We start from the raw sequence: 21,113 nt of genomic DNA, 5'->3' as shown, positions 1-21,113 counted from the left end.
AAGATCATCCAGTTCCAACCTCCCCCCGCCATGGGCAGGGACACTTCGCACTAGATCAGGTGTGGCGGTGCATCCCCCCTCAGGTTAATCCCCCCTCAGGTTTACCCCCCTCAGGTTAATCCCCCCTCGGGTTTACCCCCCTCACGTTTACCCCCCCGGCCCTGCAGTGCCCGCGCTGCCCCGCGCGGGGGCGCTCCGCGAGGGGCGCAACGGCCACGCGTCGGGCTGTCCCCTCTCCCCCCCCTCCCCTTTCCCGCGTGGCCCTTGTTCTGATTGGCGGGCGCGTCCCGAGCGCCGCTCGCTCATTGGCGGGCCGGGGCTGCCGTTGCGGTTTGAAATCGCGCGGCGGGGGCGGAAGGGGCGCTGCCGGGCGGGGGTGCTGCGGCCCAAGTGCGCGCGCTGCCTCAGCCCAGCGCCGGAGGGTCCCGGGAACCGCCGGCAGGTACGGGAGGAGGTGGCTCGGGGACTCCTTTGTGTGTTCGAGGGGCTGGGAGGGGGGACTCGGGGACCCCTCTGTGAGTTGGGGGGTCTAGGGAGGACTCCGGGACCCGCCTGTGAGTTTGCGGGGACTCAGGGACCCTTCTATGAGTTTGGGGGGCTGAGGGAGACTCAGGGATTTCTCTGTGAGCTGGGGGGGACTCGGGGGCCCTTCTGTGAGTTTGAGGAGCTGAGGGAGACTCAGGGATTTCTCTGTGAGCTGGGGGGGACTCGAGGACACCTCTGTGAGTCTGGATGCTGTGGGGGTGGGCTTAGGAACCCCTTTGTAAGTTTGGGGTGAGGGGACAGGCTCGGGGATCCCATAGTGAGCGTGGGGTGGGACGGGGGAGCAGCTTGAGGATGCCTCTTTTAGCTTGGGGTGCTGTGGGGTGGGGAAGGGCTGGGGAGGGAAGCTTGGGGAGGTGTGGAGACTTGGGGAACCCTCTGAGCCTGAGATGTTTTGGGGCTGGCCTTGGGGGGAGGTCTGAAGGGAGCTCAGGGACCTCTTTGTGAGCTTGGGGTGGAGTGGGGCTTGGGGGAAGCGTCTTGAGGACTCCTCTGTGAGCTTGGGGTGCTGTGGGGCTTGTGGGGGAGCTCAAGGATGACTTTGTGAGTTTGGAGTCGTGCTCGGGAACCCCTCTGTGGGCTTGGGGTGGGGTGGGACTGGGGGCACCTCCGGTCGAGGGGTCTTAGGGACTAAGAGATTTGGGGGAATTTCTGTCAGTTTAGGGATGAAGCAGAGCCAGGAGCTTGGGGGTAACGGGAGGAGGGCGTCGCGGGTGGAGCTCGGGTGCCTCCCACCATGAATTCGGGGACGAGGCGAGGACCCTGGGGAGCATCTCTCTGTGTTCTGAGGATGATGTGGGGCTGATCGGGGACTGGGGTGATTCAGGAGTAAAGGGGGGCTAGGGGAGGGTTGTGGGGGTTTTTTTGTTTGTTTGTTTGAGTTTCTTTTTTTTTTTTTACTTAAAGCACGGCTCGGTGGGCAGGGGTGGTGCTGCCCGGAGAGCCGGCACAGCCTTCCCCGGCCTTGCTGCTCCTCCCCTGCAGTCAGGGGAAGGTGATAGAGTGAGTCGGATAACCAGGAGAGTGTTTATTTGTTCTGAATATGTTTGCGCTAAACATATATGTGTATATATAACAGTCAGCTCTGTGTCAATTTGTATGGAAATATTCACAGCACGTACTAAGTTACTTTGCCATGAGTGAGAGCTCTGCATTTCTGCTGCTGGAGGAGTTCAGAAGGATAATTGAGTAGAAAAATTCCATCCTTGCCCTTCTTGTTTAGTGGCTTTTTCAGGCATTGGAGACCATGTTGGTGTTTTGGATGTTTTGCCCTGTATTCGTTAAATAACAGGCTCTTGCCGTGAAGCCCCCACTTTACAAATTATAGGTACCTGATGTCACTGAATTTATGCTTATTCTCAAATACAGAATGACAGGTTACTGCTTGTGACCGGATAAATATCTTTCTGAAGCTAGGAGCAGTTTTGTTTTTGTGAACTTTAATAGAATCATGGAATTGTTTGCATTAAAAGGGACCTTGAAGATCATCTAGTTCCAAACCCCCTGCCAGGGCAGGGACACCTTCCACTAGATCAGGTTGCTAAAGGCCCCGTCCAACCTGGCCCTGAACTCTGTTTTGCTCTAGTGGGGAAACCTACTGCCTTTCACAATGCTTGCCTTGGACACTGACCACTTTAAACAAAGATATGAATAAAGCCTCCCTTCTCCTTTCGCTTTATCATAGCTACTAGCTAAGGAACTTCCGAAGTACGATTTAGATCAAATGTTGAGCGCAAATTTTTTAAATAAATACTGAATTGCTTTTAATGACTTAATCCTGGAAAGAAACTTAATTTTTAGATTTAATATCTAAAACTCTCAGTACATATGGTGTATGTATATAGTGTCAATTTATTGGGTATTTTAATGATCTGAATTTGGTTTAGCAATGGTGTACAAGTATCTCAATGAGAAAGCTGAAAAATTCTGCAAGTAAACCTCCCCTACTTATGGGGTTTTTAGAAGGTGTTGACAACTTTATCATGTCCTACGGTTGTTTTTAAAGTAATCACAGCAAAAAACTAGTTTGTAAAGATTCACTTGATCTGTTGTCTTGATTTTAATTTGGAATGAAAGAAAGCAATAAAGTTCACTTCAAGTTCTACAAGTGGTTATGTAAAAGTACTTTATATACAGAATAACTTGAGCTAAAGCATTAATATGATGAATAAAGAAGGAATGAAGAAATATCTAATACAGGCATGCTTTGCATGCCATTGCTTCTGTAGCCATTGTTTGCATTCCATTGCTGATTAAAAGTTCTGTTGTCAGGCTTGCAGACAAAGTAGCCGAGCTCTGTGGAGAGTATGAAGCAAATTTTCCTGTAAGGATTAATGTAAGAGTGAGAAAATGTATACAGAAGCCTAAATACAGAAATTTAAATACATAAGGGCAATGAGATTGAAAATGTGATTTAAGATTTTCAGTTGGAGTATTCTGGTTACCTCTTTATGCAAGTGAAAACAGTCACTTTTAGTCTTCCTGAGCTGATTTTCTGAATTCATCTGGAAAAAGAAGATAAGGATTAGGTATTTGGTCAAATCAAGCGTTTGAGATCACTTGGAATGGTTGTCAGTTGAAGGAAGCCAACATCTTGTCTACTTGATGATACCAATTATCTTGCATAGGTGCTACAAGATAACACATCAGTTCTTCTGAAATAAATTGCTTTGATAGCAGTCTTTCAGATAAGTACCTGCACTTCTCAGGTGTCATCCTTTGTGGACAGTGATGACACTCAGATCTTCCTTACCATGCTTTCTGTCTTTCTTTTTTTAAAAAGCAGCTGTAGTGCCACTGAGGGTTAGTGTCAAACCTTTAAGAACAGCAGAGACTTGAATAAAAGGTAGACAAAGTTCAAGTACCTATAACTTGCCTGCCATATTTGAAATGTGTTCTTTCTCTATTTCTAATTTTTCATCCTTAATCTTAGTTGCAGCAAAGGCTTTAGTTTCAAGTCCTTCACACTAGTAAGATTAGATCAGCATATATGATCTACTGAAGCTTGTGCCTGTCAAATATAAGAACAATATTTAAGAAATACCTTTTTAATGATATTTTTTTCCAGATTTGATAGCAATAATGTCTATGCTGCAAAGGATTTTTAAGTACTATGTGTTTTACAAAAGCAGCACGTACTCAGAGTGTTCAGGAAAAAGCTAAATAATTTGATTCAGGACTCTGATCCTAAACACACCCTAACTAACAAAATTTATTTTTGCTGTTTGTTGCTGTACAATGCAGTAATGAGACCATGTGAGTAAAATAGAGAAGTGATTGTCACATGGCCCTTGCAGAAGCAGTACTTCTGCTTAGCTGGATACCCTGTTCCAGGAGACAGGGCTGTACGTCACTGCTGGCTTAAGGGCTTGGGAATGAGGAAATGTTGTAGATGACAGAGCTCCCTTTGAAGGATGGAGGCTTAATTAGTAAGGGTATAATGTGAACTGTGGAAGGCATACTATCAACAATTAACCTCTCAGACCCCTACCAAAAAGGCTGTGCAGTGCTGCATTTAGATACTTTGAGTCTTCTGAGATACACCTCTCCATACGAAGACTTTCCCTACTTCCAGAACTCCTTTGAAGCTGTTAGTGTTTGCTAGCTGGTGCCAGGCTGCCAACTTCTTCCATTATCTGAAAGTGCATCTGGCTGACCACACCCTCTCATTCATGCTGTGGTGCTGTGTTTGTTGATGTTCTAGAATGAGTCTGCAGATTTTAAACGCAGAAAATGGAGAAAATGGAGGAAACATTAAGGATGATCTAACAGCAGACGACTGTGGCTTCTTCTTGGCGCCGCCAGAACCTACAGGGAGACCTTCCATTCTACGCCCGTCCCAGAAAGAAAACTTGCCACCAAAAAGTGTGGCAAAAGCAATGAAGGTAAACTTTTGCTTTTGTATTGCTTATATTCTTTCTCCTTCTGTAGTCTTTGCTACCGAATGCATAAGCTATTTGGAGCTTGAAAAATATTGTGCTCATGTTTTCCCTTTTTCTTCCTCCTACCCCCCCTTTCTTCAAGGTAACCTTTCAGACTCCTCAAAGAGATCCTCAGACTCGAAAAATCCTAAGTCCTACTATGACAGACAAACTTGAGACTGCTTTTACACTTGATGATTGCTGTGAAGACTCGGTGGATGATGTTTTTTGTGCACTCTCTGATGCTGAGTGAGTAATGAATTCACTGCTAGTTGTATTAGCCACGTGGGATGTGCTCAAGCTAACTTTTCTGCATTACAGAACTGTATAGTTAAAATGTAAACTACGTGACAGGACCAAAATTAATGCTGACTGATGCATGAACTTTTACAAAGGTAACTGTCAATACTTTTAAGAAAAGTTCATCTCAGTTGTAATGTTGAATACTGAACTCTAATTCCTCTATAACTGATTTTGTAGAGATGACTTAAGGTATGGATAAATAGCTTAAGAGAAAAGATACATTAGGTAGAGAATACAAAACTGTTTCTTAAAGTTTTCATGTGACAATGCAACTATTCTGAAGCTAATTTTTAAAGCTCAGCCTTAAAATATCTTCTGTTGTATGTTAAGTACTGTTGTGTCTTAAGGAGAAAAATCTGAAGAGATAAATCTTCTGAAGGGTTAGCTTGAATACTCAGTGAGTATTAAGATTAAAGAAACCCTAGCAACACAAAGTGAATATAACATCAATCACAAGTATAAACAAGTTTATGTGCCTTTATAGTCTAGCAGCCTGAGTCTCAAAGTGGCTCATGAAAGGTGTCTAGAGAGGAGCATAAAATCTACCATGTTTCAGTTTGAGGGTATCTATGACAATGTTTAGGACACCTCAATGCATATTTTTGTTACTGACTTTTTTTGCCCCTCCTTTAAACTTGTATAAACATGTGAGGCTTGTAATTTCCGATGGCAAGCAAATAGACACTTTTGTTTGTTTTTAACAACGAAGTACTTTCATTTGACCCCTATTTTTGTTGTTTGTAAGGAGGGAAAGGAGAAGGGTGGGAACACTTAAATGTTCTTTAAATTTAAAAATTTGTTTCAACTGTTTGTTTCCATGTGTAGTCTAGTTTAGAAAAGTACTTCTGAGCTAACCACCACAATTAAATGACTTAGTCATTTATGCCCCAAATGCATTGCTTGCACAAATAAACAAAGATTTAGTACTTATAAAGTTCAAGTAAGTTAAAAGGGTCAGCACTGAATTGGTTTTAGTTAGAGCATAATTATGTGTCAACACATTGCTTGTACTGTCCTTTCTAATTTTAAAATATGAGGATTTGTTTGTAGCAGATAATCTGCAGGGTTCAGTGTTGCTGAAGGGTGTCACTTTTGACAAGTGATGGGCATTTCAGGTGTCTCACTCTTGACTGGCATTTATTAGGTTAAACACTAATAGAGTAGAGTGGGAGGGACCTGAGTAGTCGGAGCAGCCTGGGGCTGAGCTATTGCAGGGAAGAGGCGCTCAAACCGGGTGAGAAGAACTTCAGCTCTTATCTCCCGCCTTTGCTTTCGAGTTTATCAAAGTGGAGTTTTTAGTGAGTGGCTTTTAATCGTGTTCTGTTCTGCAGCAGATAAGGATGGCACATAGAAATAAGAACTTTACGAAGGGACAAAACAATGGGAGGAAATCCTGTTTCAGGAAGTAATGGATTAACTCTCTGTAGTCTGAGGCTAAACCTCAGAAGTTGTGTAGAGTTTAAAGAAATGAAGTGGAGAGCAATAACTTGTAGAATTCCTAGCAATAGTGAGTACACAAACTCTTTAACTTGTTTCTTTTGTTAGAGAGTCTTACTTTCTTGCTGAAGAAGTATTTTCTTGTATATCACTGCTCTTCAGATCTACTGTTTTAGGGAGCTTGGAGTTTCTGAAGTCCAGGTTCTCTTTTGGTATGTAGGCTCTCGTAGGTGAAATGCTGGTGCATACTTTTGGGAGGAAAATGCTTGCCAGAATGACCAGACAAAGGAATGACTAGAATGGGAAAACCTGAATCATGACTTGGTTTGGTCCAAGACTTGAGTCTGTCATGACTCAGAGATGAATCTGCACGAAGATGAACCAGGAGCTGTGCTTGCGTTTGAGCTGCTTACTGTCAATAACTTCTCCTAAGCAATGTGTGTTTCTCTGTCCAGTAAAAGAGCAATGTCTGTATGCTCTGGTGAGCAGAGCAGTCTCCAGGAATGGCTGTCATAAGATAACAAAGCTGTGTAGAACAGGTAGCTTAAGAACACTGGATAACTTCTAGGATTGATCTCCCTGTAGTTCTTGTATACCTGAGCTTGTAACTTCTGACTGTTCAGGTGGCAACTGAATTCTTGCTGTTACGATACAATTTTGCTGTCAGCTGACTTATTGCAAAAAAAGGCAAATTATTCTGAGTGTGCAAAGCTACTTGTGCAAATATCTTTCTAAAGATAACTTCAAGATATGCCTGAAAAATAACTATGGTATGTGTGGTCTTTTTTTAATGCAGCACATGTCAACAAAAGATTGAGCCTGAAGCAGACAATACGCAAATGCCAGAGAAGGTCAGTGTGGCTTCTTACCCAGATGATGAGATGCCAGTGAAGAGCCGAGGATCCTACAGTATTGACTTTGATAACTTAGATGACATCAATCCTTTCCAAAGTTCAGCACAGTTGCCTTATTCTCCTGGAAATCTGCAGAAGTCTCCTGTAAAAGTAACTAGCAGCCCCAAGAAAACTACTGAAAAAAGTAATGATTCTCTTCTGACAGAAGATACAGGTCCTTCTGCTTCAACCACAGCGAATACAGAGTGTTTAAGTGAAGAGAAACCTTTATCCTCTGCAAGAAAACCGGCACTGAGTGAGCTGGAGTCTAATAAATCCACACTGTCCCCTAAGCAAGCTCTCAGTGACTCTGAGCAGGGTGTGAAGCCTGCTTCCACAGATGTGAGCCAAACTGATAATTCAGTGGGATTAGCAGAGGCACCTACACCTCCTGGACAGTTACCTGGCAGTTTAGGTCCCAGTAGTTCTGATGTAACTGGTCCTTTTAAAACTGGGGAATCGAAGTGTCAGGATGTTTTGGTAGCAGAAAAAGCTTCCACAGAAGAATCAAAGCCTGATGAAGATCTGACCATCTCCAAAGGGAAGCCTGCAGAAAAGCCTGATGTCCCCAAGGCTGGACCAGTAAAACTGGAATTTGACTTTGATAATGCCACTGCTAAAAAACCACCTCCTAGGAAACTAGGTAAAAGACCTGGAATTAAGCCACCTTCCAAAAGAATTCCTGTTACCAAAACAAAACCAGAGAATATTGAAGTGCAAAATAAAAGTAATGTGGAAGATGAAATCCCTCTTCCTAAAGCATCTTATAAGTTTGACTGGGACAAACTTGATGATCCAAACTTCAATCCATTTGGAGGAGGCTCCAAAATTTCCACCTCGCCTCGTTCTAAGCCCAGCCCTCAGAAGGTTCACCTGCAAGAGGAGCAGGATAGTACCACTTCAAGAAGGGACCCTCTTCCAGTGGAACAGGATAACTGTTCAAGTACCTTTGAAACTCCTGAAAAATCAGAACCCAAAAATCTGTAAGTAAATGTGTAGCTAAATGCAGAAGCACCTCAAACCCATGTGAGGAAAGGTGGATAGTATCTAGGTAGTTGATTCCTACTTTGACTTCTTCCCTCCAACATTGACTGAGTCTGTTGTAATCTTTGACACAATTATGTTGCAACAGCAAAGATCTCACTGGGGAGACTATCCTAAGATGACTAGCTTTAGGGAAAAGTTGTTGTTAAATCTAGAAGAATGGGAGGGAACAGGCTTAGCTGGAAGGAGCATTGGGTCATAAGGTTCTTTCCCCACTCCTCCAAGATTAGAGTAAAATGTGGAGAACCAGGTGACTGCTACTGTCTTTAAATCAAATGCCCAGGGAGTAGGCAGTTCTGTTTTCTGCTGGTCTGAGGTGTGCTGTTTCTGCCCTGTGTGTTCTTGGTATCTAAATGCTATCTCCAATAGAAAGCCCTGTCTCTGAACCTGCCTTTCCTAGAAAATCTAGTTATTAAAGTGTCAGTGTTGCTATAGACAGTCAGAACTGGCACAAGTTGGTCCTTTGACAGAAATGTTTGCTCTCTTGCTCCCTGTGTGATGTGATCAGTTACTGTTTACCAAGGTGAGAAGTTTTACTTACTGCTGACAGTGCAAACTGAAGTGTTGGATTTCCCTAGTGAAGTTCTGTGCTTTACGCTAATACAACTTTGGGAAGAGGAGCAGGCTCTTATAATTCTGTTCTTAATTAAACAAAAAGCCTGTCTTTTAATTAAAAAATAGTAATGAACCTAACAAATGGAAATGTGAGAACAGTGCTAAGTGAATAGAAATAAGTGATAGCACTTTGACTTTCTGCTTCCTACATAACACTGCTTCTGATGGAGGGAGAGCTTTCTGTCACTTAAGTTGTCAGCAGGCAAGACAGTGAATTTACATCCCTGCCCTCTCTAAAAAGCTTCCTGGGTTGTGAAAACTCTCAAAGAAGGCAATTTTGTTCAGTGTATTTGGTAATATAGAATTCAGACCTGCGTGACTTAAATTTTGATTTTCTTTTTTTTCTTTCTTTAGGGAAACTGTTAAGCAGAGTGTGGTAGAAGACATGCCAAGAGCTCCAGAAGAGAAGCCAGGAGTTCAAGCAGAAGCTGAATTTCCAGGAGAGAGAGACATGGTAAGGTATAACAAAGACAACCAGTTCTTACCAGGTTGTTTCATTGAAGAGTTGACTTAGTGACTTAATCTTATGAAACCTATTTTTGATATTTTGTCTAAGAATTAGTGGGTTTATGCATCTTTAGCAACTCTAAAAGGAGTATCAACTGTGTGGACTTGTCTTTTGAAGGTAACATCAGAGACAGCCAAATTGGTACCTTGATATTTAGTATCTTTTTTGATCAGCAGTCACATATAAGGACAAACATAAGGGTGTGGACTATAAAAACAAAAGTGACTCCTGTATAATATGAGCTCAGTGTTGGGAGTTTAATTTCTATGCCTGTGAACCCTTGTTTCATTATGTTGGCTACCCAGCTAATTTATGACAAACCAATTTGATCATTATAATGATTTTCATTACGTTTAAGTAATTATTTTAACAGTAAAAGATTGTGTTTTTTCTCATCAGGAGGAGCAAATGGACGCATCTAAAATGTGTTCAGCTCATAATGTCCCCTCTCAAGATAATTTGGTTTCCTCTGACAGTGGAAAAAAGGCAGTGTCTGCAGAAGTTAAAGCTCTTTCCCACAGAACTGAAATAACAGCAGTTGAGGAGACACCTGATGCTGAACCTGAAGAATTCTTCAGACCATCATCTGAGGGTAAGGGCATTTCTTTAAAACAGACTGAAAATATAATGTTACAATAACCTGTGTGTATATATTTTTCTAGCTCAGTTTTGGCATGGATTTTAGTTTTGTCTCTTATTCTACACTTCTGAAAGGACTACAAAGCCTGCAATAACTAGCAGCGCTGGGAAAAGTACCTAGGCCTATTTCTAACTTTCTCTGCTTTAAACTAAGTTCACAAAGCTGGGTATTAGTGTTCAGCTGTCTGGGAGGATAAAATTTAGGCTGGTACAGAAACAATCTGTTTAGAGTTTCTGTGGCAGTTTTCTGTGCTGAAAAAGCACTCCTTCAAAATAATTTCTAGTATTAAAACCTTTGTAAACTGAAAGCAATGTAGTTGTGAGTCTTGTAGATTACTGCAGTCTTAGCACTACTTGAATACTGGTTTCATTTTACGATGTGGATGGTCTTTCTGCACTGGCATGCTTGTCTTGAAAGCTTCCTACACAGCTGTGACTTGACCACTTGGTGGGGTTATTCCTTGTAGAAGCATTGTGTGGAAGGATGAGGAAATTATTTCACTGCAGTGCAGTCTGTCATTGACCTTCAGAGTGGAGTGGAATCAGTATGTTGGGAAATGGCTATAACTTCATTGTTCAAGTCTGAGCTGTGGACCAGTTTTAATAGTGAGACTGACAGCTGTAGTCTTTCATGGGGCATTGTGAAAAATAGTAGAATATCTGAGTGTGCTTGTCACTTTAACCACAGAACAACAGAAGTTCTTCAGCTGTGTTAAATTCTGCATATACTTACAGAAGTGAAGAACTAGAACTCATGAGAACGAAAGCAGTATTTGCTTTATACACATATCCATTTGTTTCTGTCTGTGGTAAGACCATATGATATCTTCATTGTACCTTTTCTGGTTTTTTCCAGTCCTAGGAACGGGCATAGAAATAGACTATCTGGAACAATTTGGGACTTCATCAGTAAGTATGACATTGAAATGTTTTGTTTGCTTCCCTGGCAGGGTGGGGAGGGAAAGCAAAGGTGAAACTGTGAAACCTTAAATGTTTTTGTGAAATAACTTCACTTTGAATTGTCTGCAGAAATACAGGTTCTGTTCCAAAGGAATTGTGGTGACAAGGCTGGGCAGGGGGTGGTGGTGGAAAGGAAATGTATTTATAAGCAATTGAACTGAAAATTAGAGATCTCTTGCTTTCAATTTGCAAAGGTGCTGTTTTTTCTTTAATAGCAGTGAAAGCAGTGTGGATGGTGTTTCACTTCTGGTGGTTGCAAGAACAACATGATGCATTGAAAGTGCAAGATCATTTTTTCAAAAATATTTTTAAACTCTTTTTTGCTTTATGGCCAGTTTCAGGAAATTTGTCTCTAAATTGGGCATGTCATGTTTTAATCAGTTCAGCTTCATTATTCTTTCTCCTGCTTGGGTCCAGAGTAAGAGTAGCCCTGAATGTACAGTGAATACACTGAATTGGAGTTGGTTTTGGTCATGCTGTGTTTGTCCTTATTATTTTCTGTGAATGACATACACTGTTCCTTCAGCTTACAATACTATCCTCCCCTTTCAGTGTCTTCTGCTGGTTTTGAGTAGTTCATAAATGTTTGCCCTTTTGATTCTGTCTGTGAGCAGATCGAGTTCACTTGATATTACATAAGGACTTAATCATGTGGGCACAGAGTTCTCTTATGTAATTTTTCTCTTGAGAACAATGCTCTGGCCACTGAAGAACAGGCTCACCCACTCTCCAGAGGATTGTTTGTGTGTGTGTGTGGGATGTGTGTGTTATGCTCTGAAACAGCATATCTGCCAGTTTATGCCTATTTTCCTTCAGTTCAAAGAGTCAGCCTTAAGAAAACAGTCACTGTATTTGAAGTTTGACCCTCTACTGAGAGACAGTCCGAGAAAACAGTACCAGAAATTGATTGAAACAAATGAAAGTGTCATCACAGCTCCACCTCAGCAGAGGTAGGTATTGACTTAGTCTAGGCTGTAGTACATAAGATCAGAGTTGTTTAGATTGGAAAAGAACTTCCAGATCAAGTCCAACAGTTAATCCAACATTCGTGAGTCTACCTCTAAAATGTGTCTCCAAGTGCCACATCTACATGTCTTTTAAATTTCTCCAGGGATAGTGACTCCATCACTTCCCTGGGCAGCCTGTTCCAATGCTTGATCACCTTTTCAGTGAAGAAATTTCACCTAATGTCTAATCTAAACCTCCCCTGGTGCAACTTGAGGCTGTTTCATCTAGTCTTGTTCCTTGGGGGAATAGACCAACACCCCCCTGGCTACAACCTCCTTTCAGGTTGTTGTAAAGAGTGAGATGGTCTCCCCTGAACCTCCTCTTCTTCAGGCTGAACACCCCCAACTCCCTCAGCCTCTCCTCACCAGACTTTTGTTTCAGACCCTTCTCCAGCTCTGTGCCCTTCTCTGGACTTGCTCCAGTACCCCAGTGTCTTGTAGTGAGGGGCCCAAAACTGAACACAGGATTTGTGTGGCCTCTTGTAGTGCCCTGGTCCTGCTGGGCACACTATTGCTGGTACAGGAGCTTTACAAGGAAAGGCAGCACTTGAATTTAATGATGTATGTTTGTTTATTTTTAGTCCTGTTCCTGATTTAAATAAATTGCTTGAGGAACCTGAAAAGCCTCTAGTGAGTCTTCAAAATGAAGAAAAACCAAAAGGACTAGATCTTCTGGGGACATTTACAACTTCTGTAAGGGTGCCTACAGTGCTATCAGGTTTCATGTTGGTATTTTGGGAAAGGGATAGCCTAGGTTCTCGAGACTTATGCAGATACTTTAAAGATCACAGAATGTGATAAATGTTTATTTAAACTCTTGTCTTAAACCAGGTTGGATACTCACTTATATCAAAGTTGAACTTTTTGATGGACTTCATTTTCTTAAGTATTAAATTTTTTTTTGGTGAAAACTGGTGCCATTGCATATGGTCTAGGAGAACTTGAGCTGTTTTTAAGAATGCTTTAGTAAGGCAATTATTTTTTTTTTTTAATGCAAGTGAAGCCACAAAAGAGAAACTTGCTTTTTAGTTGCACTTTGATTAAACTCAATGCTTTATAGTCTATGGTTTATAGCTTGAACAGACTTTTATGGACAGATCTGCACACAGCAGTTCATCCTGAAATGGTCTTTTTTTTGCTTGTGGAGAACAGTGTGGTGTCATCTGCTTTGTAGCATCTTTTGATAGCTGTAATTGGTGGATAGCAGTTCTGGTTGCACCGTGTAGATTTCTTTTAGAACCATGTAGTTACCTTTAAAGTAAGAAAGTTACGGAGGTATTTTGTGTGTTAAAGTAATCTGTGTTGACTTAGCATTGAATTATGTACATAGATCTAATCAATGGCACTAATCAAGGACTCTTGAAACTTTCCTTTTTTTTTTTTTTTTTCTCCTTACAGGACACAGGTCCCCTAATTCCAGACTCCCTGAGTGGTGATGTTCCTCCAGTCCCTTTTGCTGCTTCTACAGACACTGCTGTGGATGCTATTATAGATGTGCTGAAATACAGCCAAAAAGACATGGATGCAATGGTATGGTGGCCCTTGCAAAGCTGAACTTGGCATAGCTTGGAAATTCCCTTTGTTTAGATTATCTGGGATAAGTCTCTACTTTGTAGGTCTTCTCATCATACTTGACATAGGCATCTCGCTCTGAAAAGCTGTGCTCTTGATGGGAGCTGTGGGAATAAAACTCCTGAGAACTAATACCTAATAAAATAGGTTAAACTTCATTTCTAGTTAGGTTCTGCCTTAGAACTGGTCAGCATGTGTTGTCAGATGGGATGGGCAGGCTTAACATCAGTGATCTGAATATTTTCTGTTCAGTGCTGTGATTGAGTCTTTTTTTTGTGGGACCTGAAGGCACAACAGTATGTCCAGCTAACAAAATGAAGGTGAGATCTGGAGCTCACTCTGGAGGAGAAAGATATTAATGGGGGAGGGAAATAAGAAGTTGATAGGATTTCAAGCATATTCTGGAACTACAGAAGTTGTCTTTAAACCCCCATTTGCTTACTGCTGCAAGATTTGTGTGCCCACTCACTTAAAAAATTTGAGTGCTTGATTCATTATGGCTTCTGGGTTATGTAACTTTACAAACACTAAATAATGTAAGAGGAGTATCTAAGCATAAATACCCTCAAAGCTAATCATGTCACTTCAAAATTAACTTGAGCAAAAAATGGAGCATCAAAATTCCTGACTGCTGTACTGCAGGGAGCAGGGGACAGCTTTTAGTGCATTGATCTAAAATAAAGAATTTATATACGGTAGGAAGGGGGAAAGCTTGTAATATCTTAAAATTGGTGCTCTAATTTCTTGTTTGAAAGAACTGTTTTACACATGCAAATATAATTATAGGTGCGACTGGATGGCTCCAGCTGTGTAACTTAAACAAGTAAAAAGGCTTGGAATTTACTATATTAACTTTAAAGGAAGATAAAATAAATTTTAAGATTTATTTTTTTTTTTGTCTGAAACAAGTCGAGAGTAGGAGAAAAGGGAAAATCTATTTTCCTTCCAAGCAAATACAGCACTTAGGAAAGTGCTTTCTTGGGGTCTACTGAACCATTTCTGAGCTTGCAAGTGAAAGTTTCTAGCGTGTTTCCATCTTCACATATTTTTGCTTTTGTAACATTTGTTTCTAGCATAACTATCACTACTCCTTCCTCTTTAGTTTTTGTACATTCTGTTTTCACTTGTGCCCCTCTTCCTGTCATCTGAAATATTGCAATAAATTTAAAATTAGTTTACTCCAAAATAAATACTGGAAATGAGTGTACTACAGTGTACTGTGCAGTTTTGGGGCAAAATTAGCAGTCTTGGCATTTGGCAAAGAGTGCTTATGCTGCTTAATATTTTTACTGTGAGCTCTGCTTTAATTCAGCTGATGTGAAATGGGTATGATTATTCTTAAATGAGTTGAAGAATCTTTTAATCCTCCCCCTACCATGTTTCCAGCTTTGGTGTTGAACATAAATTACTCCAAACAGCAACTTGATCTTGAATAGGCTTCTGGTATTTTTTTCTCTCATGTGTTAAGATTAACAGGTTTGTGTCATGCTTTTTTTTTTGTCTACCTTGTAAAGAGGAGAGAAATATGTCTCTTATTTGAGAGAATGTTCCTTGGCCAGTTTTGTTCTTTAAGAAATTTTAATGATCTGCATATACAGTGAGTAAGAGTAGCCAAGAGGTTGATCTTGCCTTTTGAAGACATATTAAGTATGATGAAGACATAGTGGTTATCATGTATGCAAAATAATATGTATCAATCTAAAGCTTATTTAAGTCAAGTTTGTAATGAAACAATTTTGATTCTGCTAATCAATTGGAACTTATCTCTCTCCATGTTGGGTTATAAGTATACCTAAACTGCCCTTCAGACTGTTTTTAGTATCAAATATTTTTATCTCTTCCTGTGCAAGAAGTGAAGGTTTACTTTTTCACCCTCACAGGTTCAAGAGAAAGAGATGGAGACTGAGAAATGGAAAAACAAGTATAATAAGCTTTATATGGAATACCAGGAAATGGGGTATGAACCTGTCCTGACTTTTATATCTACTTATTTATTCCAGATGCTTTCTCTAACATATGTTCAACATTTTTTTTTCATGATTTTTAGAAAAATAGTTGCTGAGTTTGAACAGACAATAACACAAGTTATGGGTAAGTTTCTAATTTACACTTTGAATGCCTTGAGGGGCTGGGGCCTGCTTAGCCTAGGGTGACTAAGTGAGGTTAGTACTCTTTCACCTCTGATGACATTAATATTTCAAGTGCTTCCAGGGTGAGTGGAAGGTTTCTGACAAGATAGTTAGACTAACAATTTTATGCACATTCATACAGACATGATATCACTTGGTAGGTAGCAATGAGTTCCTGAATCTGGCATGAACACATCTGACTTTTTCTTATTCTTCAGTGGAGTGTGAGTTGTTGCTTCATTAAAGCTGGCAGATCTGGTTGTCAGCACTTTGTGTTAACTGCTTATTATCTGACATCGTTTAAGTGGTGAGATATAACTAGGAGTACTTGCTGGACAGACCCAGCCTTTGCTTCAGTCAAGTTTGTGGCTTCAAAACTAGGAAAGACATATAGTGAAACTCATTGTATAGGTGCATTTTCTTAGTTCAAAGCTGAATAGACACATCTATGCCTTGCTTAAATTTAGTTCTTTAAGAAGACTGAATATTGTGCTAGCTTTTTTGTGCTTCTTTAAGCCTGTGGGAAACGTAGCTCAGGTCTGCTAAGGTTTGCTATGCTAGTTTGACTTGTTAACCCAGTCTTCTTCAGATCTTCCAGCTATTGTGTATGTTTAATGAAAACAAATATTTTTGAATTCTTTGCTTCTATCACAACATTTGAGGCTCCTGTTATGGTAAACTCGGGTGAAGTGTTTTGACTACATTGCAGAAGAGACAGTGCTTTAGGCCAACACCTTGTCATCAGTGTTTAATGGCCTTAATTTCAGTGTGAGGTAGCATGTAGCAAATAGACAAGGACTTCTTTCTTAAAAGCACCCATGTGGTATCTTTCCGAATGAGAGGCTACGTTGTGAAACCCTTTGTGCTTTAAGAGCAAGAATTGAAGGCATGGGGGCTGCTATCTGTCTATTCTATAGAACTAGTTTTATGCTAATGCAATAACTGTAACGAGTTAACTCCACTTTCTCTAGAGGATTCTCAGAAGCAGAAGGAAATCTCAAGGAAAGAAATGCAGAAGCTGATGGAGGAGAAGCAGCAAGCTTTATCAGATCTCAACTCCATGGAAAAGTCTTTCTCTGAACTCTTCAAACGACTTGAAAAGCAGAAAGAGGCACTAGAGGGTTACCACAGAGTAAGGATGCTATAATGCAAATAATATCCTTCAAGATAAATGAGATTTAGTGGAGAGGAAATAGTGGAATTTCGGAAGCAGCCATTAATTAGCGAGTATAGGCACTACCTGGAAAAACGGGTGCTAAGTTCTTTCTTTAAAGATGATAAAAAATCACTAGCTTGTTGTATTTAGTAACTGACTTAAAGTATAATAATGACATCTGTTAGAAGCCAAAGTTTCTTCAAACAGAAGTGAGCTGGTTCTTGCTGCACACATCATTTTTGTTTACCATAGAGACACTCTCATGTAGCAACTACTGCACAGGAGCAGCTTGTTTCCCTTACATCATATTGAATGGATGTTGAAGAAGGTTTGCTATTACAAGTCAGATTGATAATAGTTCATTGTATGCTCTTTACTAAGTTGTGGTTTTTGTTAAAGCTAAAATCAGGCCTTCATTCTGCAGCTTCTTCAGAGGCTGGAGGAAGGAAGCTAATGAGGAACATAAGCTATGGCTCCTTACTGCATAAAATGCATGAAAATTGATTCAGTTGACATTTAAAAAAAGCACCTTCAGATTTTTTCATTCAGTTATCCTTAAACTCAAGCTTAAAACTAGCCTATTACAAGTTTCATGGTAGTCTAGGTTTGAGAAACAGGCAGGATGGCTGTGTTAAAACTTTAGTTTCTTCTTAGACTTCCTTCATCTTGTGTCCCTTCCATTCCTACCCTAAATTCAGAAGCCCTTTCCTTGGCACGGAAACACACCTGGAAACAAAGTTGCTAAATTCAAGAGCTGCAATTAGTAGGGAGTCTTAGCACTTGTTTCAGGCAGTTTCAACTTTCTATAATGCTAATAAAATATCTTCATAGTGTGCCTAGCAATGTAACTTTCTTGCTGTTAATATTGTATTAATTTACATTGGGGTCCAAAGCCTGAATCTTTCCATGGGCTCTCTGAAGAAGTTGGATTTGTAGCTATTCTTTGGACAATTGCAGCTTAAGACAAAGATGATTTAAAAAAAAAAAAGAAAACAACAAAGCCAACCAGTGACTGTAGTTTTAGTGATCTTCGCCTTTACTACAGTTTGCTACTAAACAATGTATTGGGAGGGACACAGGGTGAATAAATCTTAGTTTGCAAAGTTCAGGTAGTTGAAAGGAGCCATTTTAGTCTGTGTAGGTCTGTGGGACTTCACAGCTGTTCCTGCTACCCTGGTGAGCAAATACTGCCACTCGGGTGTATTCAAACAGCCCATTTGTCAGGTGGAGAGACTCTTCATCTACTGGCACATAAAAAGCTGACTAAGGTTCTTGGTTTTTGGGACAGAATGAAGAACTTTTGAAAAAATGTGCTGAGGACTACTTGGCTAGAATTAAAAAAGAAGAGCAGCGGTATCAGGCACTAAAGGCACATGCAGAGGAAAAGCTGCAGCGGTAAGTACCGTGTCAAGAAGGCAAGTACTGGGAGTGATGTATATACTTCTCACAGTTGCTGCAGAATGTGTTTCAATAATACCAGAACTTGTCTTAAATATGTTTAATTTTGAGATTAATCAAAAGTAGAAGTATCTAGTGTGATTTGCTGTGCTGACTGAAGGGGGCATTGACACCACCTTGCAACCATTTCAGAGCAAACGAAGAAATTGCCCACATTCGGAACAAGGCTGAGTCAGAGGCTGCGGCGCTACAAGCGACTCTGCGCAAGGAACAGATGAGGAACCAGTCTCTGGAGAGGAGCCTTGAACAAAAGGTTAGTCAAAATGCCACGGGTGAGCCTCTTCAAGCTGTTGCCTTAGACTAGGTCAAGAACTCCCCTGTATCAGTGCTAGAAGTAATTGTGCTAACTGTGCTGGTTTTGGTGGCTGCTGTCCTAGCAGGGTGAGGGAAATAGGCTTTGAAAACAAAGACACAACTGTATTATATTAGGACTTGTGCTCCAAAAAAATCTACACATACAGACGAGGTTTGTTCCCATAGGTGGATTGTAGAAGTGAGGAGGTGTCAGGAGGTTACCTGAACTACTGAAAGAGGTGGTGATCTAACAAGTAAACATGAAACAGAGCAGAATTTGGAAATAAATCTTGAATAACTCTTTGGTTCAGCTTGTTCATGAACATGGCTTGTAAGCTGTTAGCACTTATACAGATTGACTGTATATGACTGAAGTCTTCAGTATTGTTCAGGCCATTAATTCTTGTACTTTGTTCCATTTTGCATAGGTAAAGTCTTACAATGTTTTGTAAAGGGCCATCAGTTTCCTTTGTTGGAACCCTTCAAAGGAAGAAGCTTTTTGAGGGTTAAAAGTCACAGCTGGAAATGCATCCAGTTTTCCCGTGTCATGGTTGTCTCTGCCAGCACTGAAGACTCAAAAATGGATAATGCTGACACTCCTATTATGGAAAAATCCCATATTTTTTTTTTTGATGTTCAGGCTTACAGCTAAGGTTTGCATAGCTGAGGAAACAGTAAGCCTGTAACTGGAGAGATGAGACAAGCCATTTAACACAGAACTGGTTTTGGTCTTGTCATAAATACAGTAATGCTTTATGTTAATTCTTATTAAAAGGGTTTGACCATATAAGGAATTCTACAAACTGGAAATTGTAATTCTTTTCAGTGAAAGTATAAAAGCATTATTTTGAAGTGTCTTGTGAAGATTAAAATCTAAACTGTCGTCGTCTTGCATTTCCATGTGCCTAACAAAGACTTTGAGTCTGAAAAGTCTCATTTCCCTGGATCAGTTGTTCTCCATGTATTAGGGAAAGTCTGGAAGAAGTAGAAACAGTTTAGTGGATTCTGGCTCATTTCCTGAGGCTCTCAAGGATGCCATGTGCCCTTTGACATAGTAGACTGTCCTTAAATTTGCATAAGTCACTATCCTGTAAATGCACTTTCTGTTCTATTTGCTGACAAACATGTCTCCTTGGAACTCAATACAAGGTGGTAGCACAGTTTGGACATACCTGAAACTCACTCTTTTCTTTCTTCCACAGACTAAAGAAAATGATGAACTAACGAAAATCTGTGATGACTTGATCTCGAAGATAGAAAAAAATTGATATCTCTACTGTCTTGTAAATATGTTTAGTTTCTCTGACTTGCTGTCTTGTGTGTTTACTCACTTTTTTATGTATGTGAGAAAAAAATAAAATTTTTGATTCACACTTGTCTGGCATATTATTGGCTGCATCTTTTGTGGAAACATCTGTAAACTTAAGTAACAATGTCTTGCATAACATTTTTACATGTAGCTCAAAGGAAAAATTTTAATTGTCATACTTTCAGTCTGTTCCCTCTGTAGTCCTGGTCTGGCTTTGCTGTGGGGGCTCCTCATGGGCCCTGTGTCTCTATTCTGCACTTTCTGCTCTCACTTAAGGAACTCCAGAGTTACAAGACTCTAACAGAACTGGACCTGTCACAAGTGCTATAAAGTATTTACTGATGTAAAAAACAAAACTGGAACTTCAGTTTGATTTTGTGCTTTAAGAGGAGCTGGAGTGATTTTGTTTTTGCAGACAGGCTAAGCAGAGGGCTGAATAGCAGGACTGATTGCTTGCTACTCTGTGGGGTTTTTCCATGTCATTAGTCTGTCTGATGCTATTGATTTTAAAGTCCCCAGTCAAGAGCTCCCTCATCCTGCTTGTAGAGGAAACCTTTGAGAGCTGTAGGCTGCAGGTCACAGGTTGTGATGAAGTCAGCTCTAGGCAATAGCAGACATCTCAGATGAGATGTTATTACCTAACAGACATTAACAGGGTTGACTCATGGCAAGCTTACAGCTTTTTACTTCTAATATTACTTGGGAGGTTATTCCCTCACTTGCCTGGCTTATGTGCTCTTAACTGCAGTTGGAGCCTTTCTCAAGCTCATGTTAGGCCACACTTAGCACAGGTTGAGCATAGAGCCACAGAAGTTAGACCTGTGCTTTCCTTTCCTGGTGTTGGATTATGTCTGTGGTCTGATGAGCCCGACTGCCAGGTCTGGGGGCTTTATTAGGGATAAGCCTGCAATCCTAAGTCTTTCCACAAGATGTAGCTGCTGCTCTTTGAAACAGGGACTTTACTCGGCTGGGTGGAGCTGGAGGTTGTCGCTCTTCTCTAGTCGTGCTTAATGCTAACGAAATAATTGTTTTCATGGTTTTCTCTTGGAAAGGATGAAGAGCTGCACAGCAGTGAATGATAAGATTTACTGTAAACAGTGACAATGCTATCTGGAGTTTTTGTGCTACACCACTCTATGCACCTTTAGGAAACTGCTATATCAGGGAACACTGGGGTCTTCCTTACCTTCCTGAAGAGGATGAGTGAGCAGATTTTGTATCTGGGAGTCCCTAAGACTTTACTTCAAGACATTGCCCATCCTTGAGCTTGGATAACTATTTCCTCACCAAAGGTTGTGGGCCTGAAGGGGCCTCTGCATTTTAAAC

At 40.8% G+C, this 21,113-nt stretch overlaps 1 protein-coding gene and 1 long non-coding RNA gene across 6 annotated transcripts; one reads left to right on the top strand and one right to left on the bottom strand.

The window, feature by feature from the left end:
• The first annotated feature begins 342 nt into the window (after positions 1–342).
• Positions 343–19,851, top strand: TACC3 (transforming acidic coiled-coil containing protein 3). 5 transcript variants are annotated; one of them, XM_051798555.1, is made up of 16 exons: positions 343–442; positions 4,247–4,427; positions 4,567–4,712; positions 7,000–8,079; positions 9,110–9,209; positions 9,663–9,855; positions 10,759–10,811; positions 11,679–11,812; positions 12,451–12,562; positions 13,268–13,399; positions 15,322–15,398; positions 15,489–15,532; positions 16,542–16,702; positions 18,015–18,121; positions 18,317–18,437; positions 19,681–19,851. In XM_051798555.1, the coding sequence occupies exons 2-16, from the start codon at positions 4,248–4,250 to the stop codon at positions 19,744–19,746; spliced, it is 2,706 nt and encodes a 901-aa protein (XP_051654515.1). In that variant the 5' UTR covers positions 343–442; position 4,247; the 3' UTR covers positions 19,747–19,851. The 5 variants fall into 5 exon arrangements, with proteins under 5 accessions (XP_051654515.1, XP_051654516.1, XP_051654514.1 ...); XM_051798556.1 differs by having other exon boundaries at positions 442–554; XM_051798554.1 differs by lacking the exon at positions 343–442 and adding an exon at positions 3,369–3,388.
• On the bottom strand, positions 2,844–3,336 carry LOC127476149 (uncharacterized). The gene is made up of 3 exons (XR_007906485.1): positions 3,239–3,336; positions 2,988–3,047; positions 2,844–2,864 (listed from the first exon to the last, which is right to left on the bottom strand). It is a non-coding gene; the product is annotated as an uncharacterized LOC127476149 (long non-coding RNA).
• Positions 19,852–21,113: the final 1,262 nt, after the last annotated feature.

The sequence above is a fragment of the Manacus candei genome, unplaced genomic scaffold (assembly GCF_025592945.1).
Source record: "Manacus candei isolate 608988 ecotype Guabito, Panama unplaced genomic scaffold, ASM2559294v1 h1tg000048l, whole genome shotgun sequence".
In the NCBI taxonomy this organism is placed as follows: domain Eukaryota; kingdom Metazoa; phylum Chordata; class Aves; order Passeriformes; family Pipridae; genus Manacus; species Manacus candei.
This window is presented reverse-complemented; position numbering and strand designations above follow the sequence as displayed.

Bases quoted from the DNA above. Each gene is read 5' to 3' on its own strand.
- TACC3 (XM_051798555.1), top strand. From the start codon at position 4,248: ATGAGTCTGCAGATTTTAAACGCAGAAAATGGAGAAAATGGAGGAAAC. The intron at 13,400-15,321 runs GTATGGTGGCCC...TCACCCTCACAG, and splicing joins AAAAAGACATGGATGCAATG to GTTCAAGAGAAAGAGATGGA. The intron at 18,122-18,316 runs GTAAGTACCGTG...CAACCATTTCAG, and splicing joins GCAGAGGAAAAGCTGCAGCG to AGCAAACGAAGAAATTGCCC.